This window comes from Salvelinus sp. IW2-2015, linkage group LG32, assembly GCF_002910315.2.
Source record: "Salvelinus sp. IW2-2015 linkage group LG32, ASM291031v2, whole genome shotgun sequence".
In the NCBI taxonomy this organism is placed as follows: Eukaryota; Metazoa; Chordata; class Actinopteri; order Salmoniformes; family Salmonidae; genus Salvelinus; species Salvelinus sp. IW2-2015.
Genome location: NC_036871.1, coordinates 10,483,275 through 10,504,332, shown reverse-complemented (window position 1 = coordinate 10,504,332; position 21,058 = coordinate 10,483,275). Strand labels below are relative to the sequence as shown.

The 21,058-nt window shown below is 42.0% G+C and overlaps 1 protein-coding gene and 1 pseudogene across 1 annotated transcript; both read left to right on the top strand.

Annotated features, from left to right (window-relative positions):
• The first annotated feature begins 644 nt into the window (after positions 1 to 644).
• On the top strand, positions 645 to 4,209 carry LOC111956964 (potassium voltage-gated channel subfamily V member 2-like; annotated as a pseudogene).
• A 6,011-nt stretch (positions 4,210 to 10,220) lies between these two features.
• Positions 10,221 to 12,529, top strand: insl3 (insulin-like 3 (Leydig cell)). Its single transcript, XM_023977005.2, has 2 exons — positions 10,221 to 10,407; positions 11,959 to 12,529. The coding sequence occupies exons 1-2, from the start codon at positions 10,221 to 10,223 to the stop codon at positions 12,249 to 12,251; spliced, it is 480 nt and encodes a 159-aa protein (XP_023832773.1). The 3' UTR covers positions 12,252 to 12,529.
• The last annotated feature ends 8,529 nt before the right edge of the window (positions 12,530 to 21,058 follow it).

The window sequence follows — 21,058 nt, the reverse complement described above, 5'->3', positions numbered from 1 at the left end:
ATGGGTACATATAATTAATTTATTAGGTCCAAAAATGGATTTAGTAACAGCAGATTGCTACTTTAATGTAGAAATACTGTCTATAGGCCAGTGGAAATAAGGGGGAATTGATCTGCACGATAAAATTGCAACCAATGGGATTAACGTGAAATGATGGCGGTTGGAATGAATGCATAGATATGAAGGTACACGTGAGGTTGTTTACTGTGATTCCTTTCTGTCCAGTTTGAACTGCATGTACCTGTAAGCCTTTAATAGCCCTGTCACAAATGAACGACTGCTGTCTCTGCTCTGCATTTCCCTCCTCCCAGCACCAAATCCTTAAATCACAACACTAATCCTCACTGACAGTATTTTTAACTCCTGTTAGGATAGAAAGAACAGCGATGAAATTAGAGAATCAGTGAGGAGGATGAATCCCCAACTCATGCTCTAGATCGTCTTGCACGTCCAATCAAACACGGCATAGCTTTTCCTCTCCCTGCTGAATTTGGAAGAAAAGGATGAAGAAAATCATCCTTTTGTTGTTCTTCATTTCGAGGAATGAAAAACGTGTGGGATATTGGATTTGCTGGTAATGTCTTTCTTTAATGACTTAACTTTCAATGGGTGAGCAAGATTTATTTTCTTCTCATAGATTTCCAATGGAACAACCTTCAAGAAACCCTTGCCACCTAAAAAAGTGGCGCTCCAGTTTGTTTGCCAGTGTGAAGCTGAACACCAGCTTATCCCAGAGCACAGAGTAACCAGACACTACCTTCCCTTTTGGGCAGGAAAGCTCTGTGAAAGCATGGACGTCTATGGACTACCTAGGCAGCCCTGCTCCTCAGACAGTGGTTCTGAAGGAGAAAAGGCCAGAGAAGAAAAGGGAGAAAGAAAAATGTGTCGCCAGACAATCCAACATATTCACAATCAATGTCAGTGGGAAAGTCTTTCAATTCCCAATCCACCTAGTTCTCCTCTACCCAAAAAACAGGATTGGCTCTCTGGCCCTCTGTACCGATCCTATGAAGAGGATGACACTCTGTGACGACTATTCGGTCCGCAAAAATGAGTTCTTCTTTGACCGGGACACCACTTTCTTCCATTACATCTTCTTCTGCTGCAGTAATGTCATGTTGGTGATGGAGAGTCTATGCCCGCTCAATTTTGAGGAGGAGATGAACTCCTGGGGTCTGCGCATTAGGGACACTCCGAGGTGTTGCCGCATCCTGTTTGAAGAAAAGGTGGATGAGATCAAAGATGGCCTGAAGGTCAACCAGGAGCTGATCGACGAGATCAAGCCGGTCCACGGGGGCGAGGAGGCCATGTTCAAGACCATGTTCCTGGGGGGGGGGGTTCCGCAAGGCCCTCTGGGACCTGATGGAGAACCCTTACTCCTCATTAGTGGCTAAGGGCTTCGCCGTGTTCTCCAATCTTTTCGTCCTCATCTCCATTGTGGCGATGACCCTCAACACGGTGAAGGAKCTGAGGAAGTACACCATCTACGGCAAGACTTACATGGAGTGTGTGGAGATCGTCTCCATCATATTCTTCACCTTTGAGTACCTCTTGAGGCTGCTCACCACCTGTGACATCAAACACTTTGTGAAAAGTGCTCTAAACTTTGTGGACCTTTTGGCCGTCATGCCCTACTTCATCCAGATTATTTTTGAGATTTTCACAGACGTAAATGATGCCAGTGCCCAGGAGGACCATGGCCTGGGTCAGCAAGGTTAGCAAGGTGCTCAAGCTCATGCGCATCTTCCGCATCCTCAAGTTGGCCAAGCATTCCACGGGCATGCGAGCGTTTGGCTTCACCATCCGGCAGTGCTCAGAGCTKCCTTTTCCTGTTCATTATCCTGGGCATCTTCACCTTCTCGGCCCTCATGCACTCTGTGGAGCTGGACCAGCCAGGCACCCCCTTCAGCAGCATACCTGACGCTTGGTGGTGGGCCGCTGTGAGTAAACAACTCCATCTTCTTTATGTTTTGTCTTCTGTACAATATGCTCTATGTTTCAGTTCTTCTCCTATGGTATGCCACTTCTATTTTAGCAACATACTTTTGGTCATGTAGTGTATGTGGACACCTGCTCATCAAAAATCTAATTTCAAAATCATGGGAATTAATATGGAGCTGGTCCCCCTTTTGCTGCTATAACAGCTTCCACTCTTCTGGGAAGGCTTTCCACTAGATGTTGGAACATTGCTGCGGGGACTTGCTTCCATTCAGCCACAAGAGCATTGGTGAGGTGGGCATTGATGTTGGGCGATTAGGCCGGGCTCACAGTCGATGTTCCAATTCATCCCAAAGGTGTTCGATGTGGTTGAAGTCAGGGCTCTGTGCACGCCAGTCAAGTTCTTCCACACCGATCTCGACACACCATTTCTGTATGGACTTCGCTTTGTGGACGAGGGCATTGTCATGCTGAAACAGGAAAGGGCCTTCCCCAAAATGTTGCCACAAAGTTGGAGGCAAAGAATAGTCTAGAATGTCATTGTATGCTGTAGAGTTAAGATTTCGCTTCACTGGAACTAAGGGGCCTAGCCCAAACCATGAAAAACAACCCCAGACCATTATTCCTCCTCTACCAAACGTTATAGTTGGCACCATGCATTGGGGAAGGTAGCGTTCTCCTGACATCCGCCAAACCCAGATTAGTCCGTCGGACTGCCAGATGGTGATGCGTGATTCATCACTCCAGAGAACGCGTTTCTACTGCTCCAGAGTCCAATGGCGGCAAGCTTTACACCACTCCAGCCAACGCTTGGTATTGCGCATGGTGATCTCAGGCTTGTGTGCGGCTGCTCGGCCATGGAAATCCATTTCATGAAGCTCCCGACGAACAGTTCTTGTGCTGACGTTGCTTCCAGAAGCAGTTTGGAACTTRGTAGTGAGTGTTGCAACTGAGGGTAGACGATTTTTACCTGCTACGCGCTTCAGCACTTGSCGGTCCCATTCTGTGAGCATGTGTGGCCTACCACTTCGCGGCTGAGCCGTTGTTGCTCCTAGGCGTTTCMACTTCACAATAACAGCACTTACAGTTGGCAAACTGACCGTGCCATGTTGAAAGTCACTGAGTTCTTCAGTAAGGCCATTCTACTGCCATTGTTTATCTATGGAGATTACATGGCTGTGTGGTCAATTTTATACACCTGTCAGCAGCGTGTTTGGCTGAAATAGCCGAATCCGCAGACTTTTGTGTATATATATTGTATTTGCAAATGGCTTTTTCAGGCATTTACCTCTTATTTGAACTCTCAATTGATGTAGCCAGTGGCAGTATACATAAAGGATCAATTTCCTGTTTGTGGTTAACTTTCATCATGAGGAAAGAGGCATAACAAGATTTTCATGACAAAAATGCTTTTCTGTTTTGAATTTCTCAGTATCATATTGTAAGTCTTTGTTGTTCCCAGAACTGTTTCCGTACCTGACATACTGTTCATGATTAGTGCTGTAACTAACGTCTGTAACATCTGTAACTAACATCAACTATAATCATGACCTAGACCAGTGATTAATGTCAGGCTTACTCCCAATGTCAGGCTTACTGCTGTGTGATAATGTTTTTTTTTAAACCTATACAGCGCAGAAAATATTTCAAGTTTTGAGGAGTTTGGTGTGGGCTTGTTTCCTTTACCTAGGCTCCTTCATTTGGTTGAATCCAGATTCAAGTGGAAATATGCAGTATGTTCTCTCAGCATAAGAAACCAGGGTGTCCTGTATAGTATGTGGCTTTTACTGAGATGTTCTTTGAGATTAACAACACAACACCATTTCCCTCTTTGTCCTCCAGGTCAGTATCTCCACTGTGGGCTATGGTGACGTGGTGCCCATCTCCTATATGGGTCGCTGCGTGGCATTTGGCTGCATCTCCTTTGGCATCATCCTCAATGGAATGCCCATCTCAATCCTCTTCAACAAGTTCTCCGACCACTACACCAAGCTCAAGGCCCAGGAGTACACCCAGACCACAGGCCCAAGAGTACGCACCTTTCGGATCAAGAAACGTTTGCGGCGAAAGTTCGATGGCTGCTTCGAACCACAGCTTTCGGACGGCTCTGACAATCGTTACACCGCGTACCATCCGAGCAGGAATTAGAACCGTGTGGGTGTTGAGTGAGATCCTAACGCCAATGCTGGTTACTAACCTTAAATGCCTTTCTCGCCCTCACGCTGGAAACCCCATCTGCCTCTGACAATGTTCTAAGCCTGAGGCTGTAGGAAAGTAAACGTCGGGCAGAGGAGGCGTCGGGATCGGTTTCTAAGAATAGCACCTGATGCAGCTAAGCTGAGCGGAATCAACTTTTWTTTTATTTTATCAGGCATTCATGCCTATAATTGTGTAATGAACAACTTTTATTAGGCAACGTTGCGCAAACCACTATAGGAGCTGAGGGATGGACTGCATCCATTGGAGTGTTTACTAATAAACATTTGTTTTTTGGCCTAAGTAGGTCTAAAATATCTATCAAATGTGCTGGCTGTCAATATTGAAATCAGCACATGAAATTAGGCCTTCTTAGTTTATTATAACGTGGTAAAATACACTATTGCAGTTTGGTGATACTTTCAGTAGGTAGTTACTTCTCAGTTCCAGTCAGAAAATGAACATTCAACTAATGAATTGAAATGTATTAGAAAACGACAATATTTACAGTATAGTAGAACTGAACCCAACTCTGACATGGTACTAAGCACTACCCTAAATCTCTACATTATGGGCAATAATCAGTTAAAGCTATACTATACTTAGAATGTATTCAAATAGACAGTACTACAGTTTCTTCAGAAAGTTTGGATACCCCTTGACTTATTCCACATTTTGTTGTGTTACAGCTTGAATTCAACATTTATTAAATTGGTTGTTTCTCACTTATCTACACACAATACACCATAATGACAAATTGAAAACATGTTTTTTGAAATATTAGATAATTTATAAAAAATTAAGTACAGAAATATCTAATTTACATAAGTATTCAACCCCCCTGAGTCAATACCTGTTAGAATCACCTTTGGCAGCGATAACAGCTGTGAGTCTTTCTGGTTAAGTCTCTAAGAGCTTTCCACACCTGGATTGTTCAACATTATTTTCCAAATTCTTCAAGCTCTGTCAAATTGGTTGTTGATCATTGCTAGACAACCATTTTCAGGTCTTGACATAGATTTTCAAGTAGAATAAAGGTCAAAGCTGTAACGCGGCCACTCAGGAACATTCACTGTCTTCTTGTTGAACAACTCCAATGTAGATTTGGCCTTGTGTTTTAGGTTATTGTCCTGCTGAAAGGTGAATTCATCTCCCAGTGTCTGGTGGAGACTGATCCAGGTTTTCCTCTAGGATTTTGCCTGTGTCTAGCTCCATTTATCCTGAAAAACTCCCCAGTCCTTAACGATTACAAGCATACCCATAACATGATGCAGCCACCACTATACTTGAAAATATGGAGAGTGGTAATCAGTAATGTGTTGTATTGGATTTGCCCCAAACATAACACTTTGTATTCAGGACAAAAAGTAAATTGCAATGCCACATTTTTTGCAGTATTACTTTAGTGCCTTGTTGTAAACAGGATATTTATTATTCTTCCTTTTCCCTCTGTCAATTAGGTTAGTATTGTGGAGTAACTACAATGTTGTGGATCCATCCTCAGTTTTCAGAGCCATTAAACTCTGCAACTGTTTTAAAGTCACCATTGGCCTCATAGTGAAATCACTGAGCAGTTTCCTGAGTTAGGAAGGACGCCTGTCACTTTGTAGTGACTGGGTGTATTGATAGACCATACAACGTTTAATAACTTCACCATGCTCAAAGGGATATTCAATGTCTGCTTTTTTTATCTACCAATTTGCGAGGCATTGGAAAACCTTCCTGGTCTTTGTTGTTGAATCTGTGTTTGAAATGCACTGCTTGCCTGAGTGACCTTACAGATATTTGTATGTGTGAGGTACAGAGATAAGGTAGTCATTCAAAAATTATGTTAAACTCTATTTCTGCACACAGAGTGAGTTTATGCAATTTATTATGTGACTTGTTGAGCACATTTTTATTCCTGAACTTATTTAGGCTTGGGGATGAATACTTATTGACTCAAAAACATAATTCCACTTTGAGATTATGGGGTATTATGTGTAAGCCAGTGACACAAAATCTCAATTTAATCCATTTTAAATTCAGGCTGTAACACAACAAAATGTGGAAAAAGTCAAGGGGTGTGAATACTTTCTGAAGGCACTGGATACACTGCAGTACTGTATACAGGACTCAATTGCAATAAATAGACTATGCAATGGTTGCAAAGAATGTGCAAAGAATAAAAGTTATTTCATCTCAACTGTTCAGCATGTTGAATGTCTCACATCCGCAGACTGCCGGCTAGGAATGTAGTGCATTCATTCTTAAAAGTCTAAGATGTCGGGTGCTAAGCTGACATATGGAATTGTTTTAAGATAGTATGACCATGTATCATTTAGCATTTTTGTTATATACAGTACCAGTCAAAAGTTTGGACACACCTACTCATTCCAGGGTTTTTCTTTATTTTGACTATTTTCTACATTGTAGAATAAAAGTGAAGACATCAAAACTATGACATAACACATATGGGATCATGTAGTAACCAAAAATGTGTTAAACAAATGTTTGAGATTCTTCAAAGTAGCCGCCCTTTGCCTTGATGACAGCGTTGCACACTCTTGACATTCTCTCAACCAGCTTCATGAAGTAGTCACCTGGAATGTATTTCAATTAACAGGTGTGCCTTGTTAAAAGTTAATTTGTGGATTTTTTTGTGTTGTGACAAGGTAGGGTTGGTATTCGTCTTTTACCTATTTGTGAGACGCAGAGTAGGTGAATAGCTGATCTCCGCATGTATGGTTCCCACCATGAAGCATGGCGGAGGAGGCGTGATGGTGTGGGGGTGCTTTGCTGTTGACACTGTGTGATTTATTTAGAATTCAAGGCACAGTTAACCAGCACGGCTACCACAGCATTCTGCAGTGATACGCCACCCCATCTAGTTTGCGCTTAGTGGGACTATCATTTGTTTTTCCACACGACAGGGCTGTGTAAGGCTGTGTAAGGGCTGGAGTGCTGCATCAAATGACCTGGCTTCCACCTGGCCTCCACAATCACCCGACCTCAACCCAAATGAGTGAAGGAAAAGCAGCCAAAGTGCTCAGCATGTGTGGGAACACCTTCAAGACTGTTGGAAAATAATTCCTCATGAAGCTGGTTGAGAGAATGCCAAGAGTGTGTAAAGCTGTCATCAAGGCAAATGATGGCTACTTTGAAGAATCTCATTTTTTGGTTACTACATGATTCCATATGTGTTATTTCATAGTTTTGATGTCTTTACAATTTTTCAACAATGTAGAAAATAGTAAAAATAAAGAAAAACTGAGTAGGTGTGTCCTAACGTTTGACTGGTACTGTATACAATTTATTATACATTTTTTACGCATATTTAACCAATGTTTGGGGTAGGTACAAAACTACCATCATACCTTCATTAATTTTTTCGGTACTGCTTTCCATAGAGGGATAATAGTTTGTAGGTCAAACCGTTCGGACGCTACAGACGTTTTCGTGAGTAGACTGATTTCCGGGAAGATGCAGAAGTGCTACAGAAACAGATACCTCTAGCTTTAACTGACATATTTTGATGGGGATTTTTTTAATTATGTAACTTAGATTGTGCATCAATCGACTCTAGGGGGTTAACTATAACATGTTACCACAACCAGTTAATCAGTGATAATATGGAAGGATGAAGCCAACTACAAAAAACAACTGCACATCTGTGTGGGAAATAATAATACGAGGTTTGATTTAAATAACAAACAAAACAACTTTCTGCTCTACATTGGTAAAACGTATTTGACAATAATTAAATCTATATTCAAGGTTGAAATGTGTCTCTCACACAACTACAGACAGAATATTAGGCTACAAGTGACAAATTGAAACATTGTGCGCTCTCTGATATGACATTAATTGAAATCATAATAATTTCAGATATAATAGAATGTGATTGATAAACAAAAGGTTATTTCACTTTCCCAGCTGTCCACCTCCTTGACAATTCCCCGTCAGAAGAAGCGTAGGTTGATTTTGGCAATCATGCGCGCTTCACTGAAATGGCCAGCATGCATCTCGGTCAGCACAGCCTCCTTCTCCTCCTTAGTAAAAAATCACCTTCCTGTGTGGCTGGCCATCCTTCCCCTGTAGGTACATGATTGCCTAACAAGTTGGAAGAGAAGAGTTGTTGAAATACTCAAGTCTAAGTAMATTTGCATTGCTGTCTTTCTCTCTCTGTCTCTCTTCCCACTTCTCTCTCCTTCGCTCACTTTCTTTCTCACCCGCCCTCCCCTCAGCAGCCTCCACTGAACTATATGTATAGCTAGCAACATATAGATGACCAACTAGCTAGATGGAAAATGGTTCTTCATAGCTTAATCTGTCCAATKATCTAATAGAAGTTAACTGCTTAGCGTTTCCCTGAATTGTGAATTTCTCTGAATGTTGCGCCTCTTGTCGAGATCGGTGGTGTCTTCATAGTACTTCGCCTGGTTGGAAAGATACAAGACAATCTCCTCGAGGGATGCCATTGAAGTGCAAGCCACATACAAACAGAAAGCTACAATAACAGTTACAGTAGCTAGCTAGCTAGCAACTCCTAAATAAAACTGTCTGGCTAGCTGGATGGCTAGCTAGTCGACTAGGCAGGCTGAGGTAAATAAGTACAGTAGCTAGCAATGTCAATCTATTGTCATGAATGAGAGATTTCCGCTAGATGGCCAATTTGCAAATTCAAAATGGACTATATTGTAAAAACTCATGAAAACAAAAATGTGCTGTTTTGGTCTTAATTTAAGGTTAGGGTTACGCATTAGAGTAAGCAGTGTGGTTAAGGTTAGGTTTAAAATCTGATTTTATGACTTTGTGGCTGTGCCAGCTAGTGACCAGTCTGCAGCGCTGCCAACCTGCATGTTCAACATCAATTAAAGTGTCTTCTAGTGTCAACCTGGAGCCAAGTAGGGAAAAGAGGGAATGCACCCAAGGCTACACACACAACACACACACACACACACACACACACACACACACACACACACACACACACACACACACACACAGTGAAAGGAGTCCGTGTGACGGCTGTGACTCCACCATGGGACTCCTTGATATTGCTATTCTAGATATGATGCACTTTGAATTTTATTGTCTGCATATTTTATTTTAAGGCGAACAAAACAAGATGTAGCTGAAGCTCAATGCCAAGTACCGCATAATGTGCGTATTCAACAAATGTTTGAAATATGAAGCTGTGGTATGAATGCGCATGGTAAGTCGTTATCCTTGACTTTGTTTTGCACCTGCATCCTGATTTTATTAGCTCCCCTTCTTCTAGATAAGTCCAGACACATAGCCACAGATGGTAAATAACACTTCTCAAAGGAAATATGCAAACTAATCACAGAGAATACATACACATATCAACATTTTCAAAAAATAAAAAGTCCCTAAATGTGAAGATTTATGGAGTAAGTTATGCGCCATATTTTCACAGTAGAGGCTCATCGGGGTTAGATAATTCAATATTTCATAATGGTAGGACACAACACAGCAACTTTATTGTCCATATGTTACAGGGAACAATGGAAATGAGTCTTCCACTCACTCCCTTTTTCTCAGCGCTTGGCCCAGGATTCAAACCAGCCACCTTTCAGCCACCGGTCCAACTCCTTAGCCACTGGGCTACCTATAACAAAAGTCTGATTTATTATCCATCAGGTCAATATATGGATCACCCTATGGTTTTGGGGCCATAAGAGGCTTTTCTTGAATATGAGTAAACTAAATCTTTATAATGAAAAGGAAAAACAATTTCAGATCACTTGGAATTATTAATTTTCCTATACTTGCACCACTAACCCCAGTTCATAATCCCCATGCTATAGATCACCATTTGACATGTATTTATCTCAAATGAGAGTTCCAGCCTTGAGGGGAACTCTCTTTTACATGTAGTGATCTCAAGATCAGGACATCCTTTTCCTTGGCCAAGGGCGAATGGCTCCTTACTAGAATCCCGGCCTGGAATAGACAGCAGGGCACTATATAAGGCCCTAGGAAGCTCTCACAAGCTACACATCGCATCCCTCCTCACCTCATCGTACCATACCTGCTGCATCGATTGGATTTACTTGGGCGTAAACCTCCTCATCGACATCATGGATGCTAAGTGTCTTGTGTCTCTTGTGGTAGTTCTCATGGTTGGGGTGTATGGGACCCACGGGCAGGATGTCAGGGTGAAGCTGTGTGGGAGAGAGTTTATCCGTATGGTAGTCACATCGTGTGGGAGCTCCAGACTGAGGCGCTCCACTCCGGAGCTTGGACAACACCCCGTCAGCCACCACAGTGAGTACAACTCTCAAGGACCTAATAGCTTGTTTCCATATGTTTATTATGCTGCTGTTTGTGCTGGAGTTCAGTTTAGTTGAATCCGAAAGGCATACATGTATTTTTATACTGAAACGCATCCAACTGGGTACACACTGGTTGAATCAACATTGTTTCAATGTTGAATCAACATAGACATTAAATTGACGTCTGCCCAGTGGGACGAGAATGGAGGTTGGGGGTAAATGGAATCCTCTTCTCAAACAAGCTGACATCCAAAGCACGAAGTATATGAGGATGGAGTTGGAGAACCCCTCCCGAGAACCATTACGGAAGTTGTAGAATTGAGCATTTTTCAATCACCTGAAACAGAGCCATAATCATCATTCTTTTTTTCTGCATAGGTTATCTTCTTTACCTGTTCCATTGTCATTTTAATGAGGGTGTCCCACATCTCAATGTACTGCAATAACATGCCTAAGATATTACATACAAATTACAAAACTACATGGGATCATAACACATATCATCAATACAGGCACATATCATGGAGTCATAATTAATACAGTAATATCATGATATTTTAACACTTAGCGTGCCAGATTACATTTAAAACAAGCATTTTCTCTGCATATCTAAGCTTACCTCTTGAGCTGTCTGTATCCTCCTGACTGGTGGTTCCTTTTTTAAAGAAACTAAATATGTTTACTCTGTATCTCTGCAAATCTGGTTAAAAGATTGAAAGGAATGTGAGTCTTAATCAGTACATTTAGTAATTGGTTGCTAAAGTCTAGCAACCTTCCAGCAGATAGCTAAGATAGTTAGACAATCTACTCTAATTTGATTGATAGTTATAAGGTCGGGAGATCGGGAACCTATCTGGCTAGCTAGCTAAAGCCAACTTTATAAAATTGCTAGGTGGTAGTATTTCAGAGAAACAACAAAACATTTTTGTTTTATTTATTCATCAAGAAGGAATGAATAGGCTACATAGCTTGATCAAATTAATTTACAAACATACCTCCTGCGAGTGCTGCCCATCACCGACTGCTAAAATTAAATCAAACCCTGTGTGTCACTCTTAACTCTTCTTCTTGCTCCGTGGTGCACCTTCGAAGTAACCACTTCGAGTAGAGGGTTCCAGCCAGAGTGCCCCCTCCGCAAAATACCACTGACAGATATTTTTATAAACAATTTTGATAAAACATGGGCTTAAAAATTAAGTTTAGTAACTCATTTAACATCTACAAAATGTCAAAACAGGACAAATCCCGAGTGGCGCAGCAGTCTAAGTATCTCAGTGCTGGAGGCATCACTACAGACCCTGGTTCGATTCCAGGCTGTATCACAACCGGTCGTGATTGGGAGTCCCGGGTTTGGCCGGAGTAGACTGCATTGTAAATAAGAATGTATTCTTAACAGACTTGCCTAGTTAAATAAAGGTTAAATAAAAATAACAAATTCAATTCTGAGGGGGCATGTGCCCTTGTACCCCCTATAGGCATGACACCTCTGCTGACATCTGCCTAAATTGTGAATGATACTTAATTTTGTTTTTTCCTTCTACAGGGGTAACTCTGGATTGGCTGAACAGCAATCAGTTTGCCAACCTGAGGACTTCAGAGACTGGTGAAGATGTGGTGACACAGCAAGATGACCAGGACTCCACAGAGAGTATGACAGAAGACCAGCAGACCCATCCAGGGTTTCCCAGCACACCTCCACAGGTCCAGGGAGACATGGAGCCTTCAACCGTCCCTCTGGGGTACACCGTGTCCTCCCGTACCCGCCGAGACGTGGGGCCTGCTGGGGTGTGTTGCCGATCCGGCTGCACCATGAGCGAGCTGGTCCAGTATTGCTAAGCTAAAGCTAATGCTAGACAAGAGTAACATTTCACAAGGAATTGTTGGTCAGCCATTGCTTGGTTAGCCATTGGAATGATGGAATAGGTTAAAATCAGGTTAATTTACATTGGTTGGGATGTTTGAAGGGCCATTTTGCAGTTGCCAAACCTTTGCATTAGAGCTAATGCAGTTAGTTCTACTGAAATGCTTTACTAAAATGTTAATGTTGTTTTCTTGATATCATGAATTGTGTGTTAATCTAATCATTAGAATATTGTTGTGGAATGACTTGTGTAATGACAAAATCAAGACAAAAAGAGTGTTGTCGAAAGAGGCTTTATTTATAATAATAATAAGTATTATTTATCATATTAATATTATACTTGATTCTCACCTGCACAATGAAGGACAACAAAGAATGCCAAATGAGAGTTGTCAAGAAACATTCCTGTTCATCTTCAATCACAATGTAATAAAGCTTTTGAAGATCATCGGTGAGTGGTGGTTACTTAATATTTGTCTGTCTTATGCAAACCATGCTTTTCTGACTTCAAACAGGGACAATAACCACTCACTTCTCCACAATGTGTTGCGAGCTCCATGCCATGTTAAGTGCTTTGAAACCTATAGCGACATGTGCTATACAGTAGAAATGCAATCGATCCATGTATCACAGAGAAGGCATCACCCCCCACAGAGCATCCCTCTAGTAAATATCAAATGATCAGCCTGCCCTCTCACTCCACTTGAAGCAATTTCCATTCTCATTACAATCATCAGTGTACATCATTGAAAAAGGCAGAGAAAATCCCTTCAAAAGTCTGTATGGCAGTAGCCAGATTACAGCTCCCAATACATACTCGGTCTGAATAGACACGGAATCCAGTTGACTCTCTGATAAGGATGAATCGGATTGGGCCAAGTGCTCCAACTATGACACCATAACACAAATCCCTTTAACCCCTTCAGCTCCGCACAGTGTGTGTGTTTGTGGGGGGGTGTCCTGCTAATATTCCATCAGATATGATAAGCACTACAGATGCCACTATATAGTGGAACATTTAGCCTGTAGAATAGGGGCTAACATATGGTTACTGTACTGTTATGTCAGCTCAGATGGTGTTAGAGCCATTTTGAACCAAAATAAAATGTGTTGAAATTATATTATAGAATGCATAATAATTTTGTATGAAATGTACAGAAAACATTTTGGGAAAAGAAATCTTTATGAAACCAATTTTTTGTTTGTTTTATTGTGACCCATGGTGATTACCTGTATTTCACCAGCAGAGTAGCATTTCAGGGGGTTAATGGCAATATGGTGCCGGTCACTAATTAACAGGTGGAACTGGCAGTGATAGACACCAAGCAGGCCTACAGATACAGTTTTTAACCATGTCAATCGTACCGTGTCCTTTCATTTGTATCTTGCTGTATCCTTTCATTTATACCATATTTATTGGCTAATTTGAGTTAAAAAATTATAATCAACCGTGAATCTCCAATTCCATTGCATTACACCACTGCAGCCCAAATGCTCTGTCTATATGCGAATACGCATCGCTTGGAATAGTTTTGGAAACATTTGGAACTTAACTTCCATGTGAGCAAGAAGTACTGTTTTTAATACAAAAGATAAACTTACTGTATGCAGTTTAGCAAAGTTGCACCAGGCAAGGTCTCAAAAACCGTAACGCTAGCGAGGATTTAATAGTGTTTCTAAACGTTAAAACATAGCGTCGGGATTGTAGTTCACATTAGCCAGATGTGGTCCATATCAACTGAGAACCCAAGGGGGAAGGCTATAACGGTGTCCCATACATAGAACTTGGCTAGGTGAAGCGAACGTCTGTGCTCGCAGACTCCCTAAAGACTTTCGCTTGAAAAAAAAGTTTGTCCTTGTTTGTCCTTCTTGAGCCACCGTTGCAACAAGATACCCAGTAACACTTCTTCAAAATAGTCTGAATTAATCTAAGATAAATCAAGAAATCTGGAAATAACGTTGGCGGTCTTAGTCGCGCAATTTTACATCTAGCTAAACTGTTTGGTGCAGTGAAAAAATGTGGATGAAAACTAGTTACCACWGCCACAAAGTTATATGKCTTAAACCCCACCTATTTCTACAATTTCTCTTCTCTCATTGTTGAATGACAGAATCAAATCCATAGTTCCCACCCCTACTGTTGACCAATCACTGATGAAGCGGTGTAGAGATCGGCTGCCCAACTTCGACTTGCCTTAAGACATTTTTTATGTGCACACACAGTGAAAAAAAAAACCCACAGAACACCAAAAACGAGCAAAAACGTCACAAAAATGTAGTCATAATATTAGCGCAAACTGTTTCGACTGGGAAGCATGCAACAAGCTTAATTAAGTCCCCTTGGCCCCATTAGTTCTAAAAGCTAGAGTACAATCACTGCCTTCACAACCTGGAACTGTATGACAAAGAAGAGTAATACATGTCATAATCATTGCAATCAAAGAAATCTCCCATGTTGTTTTATTTGATCAATTGGAATAATATGGTATCGTGTTATTGGACACGCTGTTCTGTGGCAGGCCTGCCGGTTTTGACTGATGGAGTACAGCAGAAGTGACTTTCGTATCAGGTTAGAAGACTTATGCAGCAGTTTAGGACAATTAATGCATCAGGTTATGAGAATTAGACTAAGGTTAGAGAAAGGGTTAGGGTTAGCTAGAATGTACAATAATTCAATTCTGCCGGATGAATGGGAAACAAGTTGGTGCCTACCTGTCAGGCGTGTGCGTACTTGTGCTGAAGTCAGGTGCAGGAGAGCAGAGAATTGTGAACAGGCGCACACTTTATTTCGGCAGGAGAGATATACAGACTGACGCAACTGCGTCCAAAAACCTCCAGCCAACAAGGCAAAGTGTATAATGCGCAAACAGTCACAACACATCAAATGTATACAAAACAGGCTTTGTGAAATAACACGGGGAAAAACAACACAAGCCTGTGAGTTCAAAAAACACGTAACACACAAACAATCTTCCACAAAGACATGGGGGGGGACAGAGGAATAAATACATGTAGTGTAATTGGGAATGAAAACCAGGTGTGCAAGGAACAAGACAAAACAAATGGTACATGAAAAATGGAGCGGGATGGCTGAAAGCCAGTGATGTCGACCACCGAACGCCGCCCGAACAAGGAGAGGCCGACTTCGGCGGAAGTCGTGACACTACCTGTATACAGAGCAATAGGAATGGGTGTCTTTATGTAGCACTAACTCGGCCATGGTTTGTTGGCAACGCCTACTGGATAAACGCTGAAAATAAGGTCTGTGGTAAACACAGGCTTAGGAGATCTTGTACGTTTTGTTGTATGAGAATATCTTCATCAGCAGACATCACTTTTTGTGAATTTTGAAGCATTTACGTAATAAAAAAAGCACATAAAGCACATAAAAGGATTCATAACTTGCAAAGGTCATGTTAACTGACTGATATTATCTCATAAAACAAAACATATAAGATCTCCTAAGCCTGTGTAACCTCCGACCTTATTTTCGGTGTTTATCCAAAACCCTATTCCTTCCTTTGCTCATAGGAATTTCTGAATGAGCAGAGGTGGATCATTTCTGTTTTTTAAGACTACAAGCTGGTGAGCTCTATTTTGGTGTCTATTAGAAGTGGCTGGGAAAAGACAGATGGTTGGTTTCCTGGGTTAAAACCAGGGGATAGTTGTTAAAAGGGCAGCAGGTAGCCTAGTGGCTAAAGCGTTGGGCAGTAACTGAAAGGTTGCTAGTTCGAATCCCAGAGCTGACAAGGTAAAAATCTGTCATTCTGCTCCTGAACAACACTGTTCCTAGACTGTCATTGTAAATGAGAATTTGTTCTTAACTGACTTGCCTAGTTAAATAAAGGTTACATTTTAAAAAATCTCATTTTATTTTCACCTCCCGTAGTAGGTTATGGACTCGCTGAATTTATCCATCCAATAAGCCTAATATCGAGTGATCACCGTTCACATTGATTGCCCACAGTTGCGGTTCAAATTGCACATTGACTTTTGAAGGTGCCTATAAATTCTGGGATGAACCAAAATTGTATAGGGGTGCACATGTTTATATTTCAACACTAATGGGGGTGCCTCTGGGGAGTAACAGTAATTCTGTAAATTGAACCCTATATATTAGGCCTACTGCATTCCTGCAGGGTTGATTAACTTGAGAGAGAAACAAATATATTGAGAATTTCTTGTCATGTCCTGAAATGAGTGATATTAAATGGGATTAACCGTCCACAACCAATACTGGTTGGGTTGGTCTGGCTAGAATGTCTCCAGATTTTGTCAAATGAACGTCAGATTTATTTTACGTTCATTTGACGAACGCGGTATCTCTTCTAGCCGTGACCGTTGGGGTTGGAAAGGCAAGTAGTGTGTTTGCAGTGTGTTGTCCACCACCAGAGGGCATCAGATATCTATTGTATATGAACATTGCGTTGTCTGCATTTCACTATTATGTTTCTCTTATTTGACCAAATAGTGAGTGACTGAGAACCACTGATTGCCAGATATTAAGCTCATTCTATCACTTCTATATCTAATTGCTAAAATGTCCTTCCTGTCTATAGTTTGTTTCTACAATCCATATAACGGTGCCATTTACCTTCAGATACTTGATCTCTTCCTGATAAAATCTCCAATCGGATATAAATAATCATCAGTATAGCCAGTATTATTCATAATGAACACAATATTAAATAGCTTTTGATAGCTGTTAAACTGCCTTGATAGAGGAAAGCCCAAACAATTGTCAAAGACTCGTCACCCAAGTCATAGACTGTTGTCTCTGCTACCGCACGGCAAGCGGTACAGGAGCGCCAAGTCAGCCAAACAATTAACCAAATGGCCACCGGATTATTTACATTGACACCCCCACCCACCTTTTATTTTTTACACTGCTACTTGCTGTTTATTATCTATCAGTCACTTCACCCCACAAATTTCCTCGACTAACCTGTACCCCCGCACATTGACTCGGTACCGGTATCCCCTGTATATAGCCTTGTTATTGTTATTTTATTGTGTTACTTTTTTATAATTTTTTTACTTTAGTTTATTTGGAAAATATTTCTTAACTCTTTATTGAATTGCACTGTTGGTTAAGGGCTTGTAAGTAAGCATTTCACTGTAAGGTCTACACATGTTGTATTCGGCGCATGTGACAAATAAAGTTTGATTTGATTTAGACGCTACCTCTGCACATTTTACTCTTGAGAGAGAACTCAAGGTTCTAAACTTGCAATGGTAATGAATGGAAACTCTCTATACCGCTGCCCAAGTTTTAGAGTTGAAGAAGCTGCATTAGAGAATAGCACCTTCTCCTAGTGCCCACAGTCTATCACACACACACACACACCACACACACACACACACACACACACACACACACACACACACACACACACACACACACACACACACACACACACACACCACACACACACACACACACACAACGAGCCAGGAGAGTACGTTGGAATGGTGGGTGTCATTTTCATGTAAATGAAATGACTCACAGGACTCTGTTTCCAACAGTAAAAGTGTCTTGGTTAGAAACGTTAGAAGTGCGTGTGTGTGTGTGTGTGTGTGTGTGTGTGTGTGTGTGTGTGTGTGTGTGTGTGTGTGGTGGTGTGTTTTTGTGTGTGTGTGTGTTGTGTGTGTGTGTGTGTGTGTGTGTGTGTGTGTGTCTGTCTGTCTAGGTATACATGTAGAGTATGTGCAAGCATGTTGGAATGCATATATGGGTACACAAAGTGTACTAAATTCATCTCTCCTCTCTCTACCTGGGCTCTGTGTTCGGTGGTGACTGTTAGAAGACATGACCAGTGACAGCTGCAGCAGAAACATCCTGTGATCATGCCTCCCTAGGGAATCTCCTCCTCAGGTGCAGAACAGCAGAGTGGGACAGTTTTACCTGCAGCCCTGTCTCAGGCTGTTTTGATATGCACTGATGACTGGAGGTGTTACGACTGTATTATCTGTGCCTTATATAACACCTAATAAACACTAGAAGTTGAAAACATCTTTGGCTCATATCATACGAATGGGTTATTGTTGGGTTATATCAGGATCTTTTTTTAGCCCAGCATCGGGTTCATCTTGCAAGAGGCATAAAAAGATGAAACACATCATACAGTGCAAGATGAAACCGTTGCTACGGTGTCCATATTAGGACTGCAGCAGTCTGAGAAGGACTTGGTGTCATGCAAGACGAGTATCTTAGAATCGGAAGGAAGTGACAATGAAATGATCAAGTGGATGACGGTGCCCACTAGTTTACAGGATGGCATCTGGTGAGTGATGGTGGGCTGTGGCTGGTCGTGACACGTCGTGATCACAGGAAGATAACAGTGGCCTTGTTGGGTCCCTCGGTAAGACGAGTTGCCCACGTCCCTGCCTGCTCAACCATCCAATGTCCAGGGATTTATGAATCCACTTCATTTGGTTAAATACAGTTCGTAATGTCCAGATACACTTTTGATGTGACATTTATACAATAGCAATATTTTTTGAGGATGGAAATGGGTGGAGGGAATCATCGCACAATTGTCTAATAATTCTTTTTTTGGTGTACTTGTATAGATCCCAGTGGTGAGGTACTGTAATGGGGGAGATGAAGAGACTTGGTGCACGGGGACCGTACCATAAGTCTAAGTAGCCCTTCGACCCTATTACTTTACACTATAGACTATAGTCCCCCCCACTACCGCTACAGACCAAAGTCAATTAATTAACTGTACTCCCTTTATCCCTTCTGGCCCTATAGTCTGTTCATCCATATGCAAGTCATTATGTCCAGTTAATCAGGTGAGCACATGTCACGTCCTGACCATAGAAATACTTTTTTTTCTATGGTAGAGTAGGTCAGGGCGTGACTGTTTTTAGTCTAGTCTAGTTTATATTAGTCTAGTTAGTCTAGTTTATATTTTCTATGTGGGGTTCTAGGTTGTTTTTTCTATGTTGGGGTTTTGGTATGATTCCCAATTATAGGCAGCTGGCTATCGTTGTCTCTAATTGTGGATCATACTTAAGTAGCATTTTCTCCACCTGTGGGTTATGGGATATTGTTTATGTTTAGTTGCCTGTTAAGCACTGCATTGTCGTCACGGTTCGTTTATTCTTTATTTGTTTTGTCTTAGCTTATGTTTCACTTTATTCATAAAAATTATGTGGAACTCAACATACGCTGCGCCTTGGTCCGACCATCATTATTACGAACAACGTGACAGCACAATGCTGGAACACATGCATATACACCCACAAACACAGTCTTGTTGGGACACACAATTCAGTTCCGTTCAAAATGCTATTTTCCCTAACCCCTAACTCTAACTCTAAACMTGACCCTAACCCATACTCTTACCCCAACCCCAACCCCAACCTTAACCCAAAAACCTAACCTTAACCCTAACCCTAGCTCCTAACCCTAACCCTTAACGTCATTCTAATCCTAACACTAGTTCTATCCTTAACCCTAAACCCCTTAGAAATAGCAATTGACCYCGTGGGGACTAAAAAAAATGTCCCCGGTTGGTCATACTTTTGTTAGTTTACTATTCAGAGGTCCCCACAAGAATAGTTAAACACGTCCACACACACATCTAAGACATTATCATTGCCTTACGATAACCTTGGCCACTGGGAGGTAGTGATGCTGAACTAATAGACTGAGCTGGTAGAGGGCAGTATGGGAGCAGCAGACTACTGTTACTGCAGGCCTATTTTGCTCTAACGTGATGCAATCGCTCCTCGCTGCCCCAAGACTCATCTGATGCTATTGCCCTATGCTGTATCAACTATAGGATACGTTACATTTGATGTGTTTAGCAGACGCTCTTGCCCTGACTGACTTACGCACAGGTGTAATGCGATAGACCAATGTCCCAATCTTCTTTATGTAAATAGCATCCTTTTATGTTCTCCTCCATAGCCACTGATTGCAAACTACCTGACAGGTAACAGCTACCTGACAGCAGCAATGCGGTGGCGTCCCTTCCAGTCTTCTTATCCTTCTGTGCCAATAAGGTAGGGAGGACTGAGTGAGGGGTATTCTTCGAGTATTGTTGTTGTGATGTGGCTGACGCCATTATTATCCTCGGCTCTCTCCACAACCACTGACATGGTTAACAGGGTGCTCACTATTGCCTTGTTTTTGTATCCTAACTGTGATACTATGCTCTCTCTCTCTTTCGCTGCCTCTATGTTTACTCTACAGTGATGCTATCGCTCCGTATGCTGCGATAACTCCCGACGTGATGCCATTTCACTTGGCAGCGCCAGCTCTTAATGTGATGCAATTACTAACCGGCCCTGTGCTCGCTCTAATGTTTGATGCCGTGGCGGGTGTGTTCTCTGAGGGGCCTACTGTTGATACTGATTGGAGAGGGCATACAGACTCAGCTGTGCCCGCATCTGCCCTGGAATGCGGTGGCGGGCGCCCGTGCCAGGGAAATGCCTTCACCTCTCGCTAGACGATGTGACCTGCCACAGACTCTGAGAGCGGGAGAGAGAGGAAGAGAGCGAAGGGAGAGTGAGTGTGTGTGTGTGTGTGAGTGAGAGTGAGGGAGTGAGGGAGCAAAAGAGGGAATGAGGGGAGAGGAGGATGAGAGAGAGAGGGGGGCAGGGGGGGGGGGCAAGGCCCCAGACATGATTACCCCAGCTGCTCTGTCACAGCTGCTCCCCATTGCACCACTGCACCTTCCATCTCTCCTGTGACTGAGCTGTTTACTGCCAGTGGGATGTTGAGAAAATACTCCTGAATGCTGGTGCTTAGCTGGTGCTGTTTGCTATT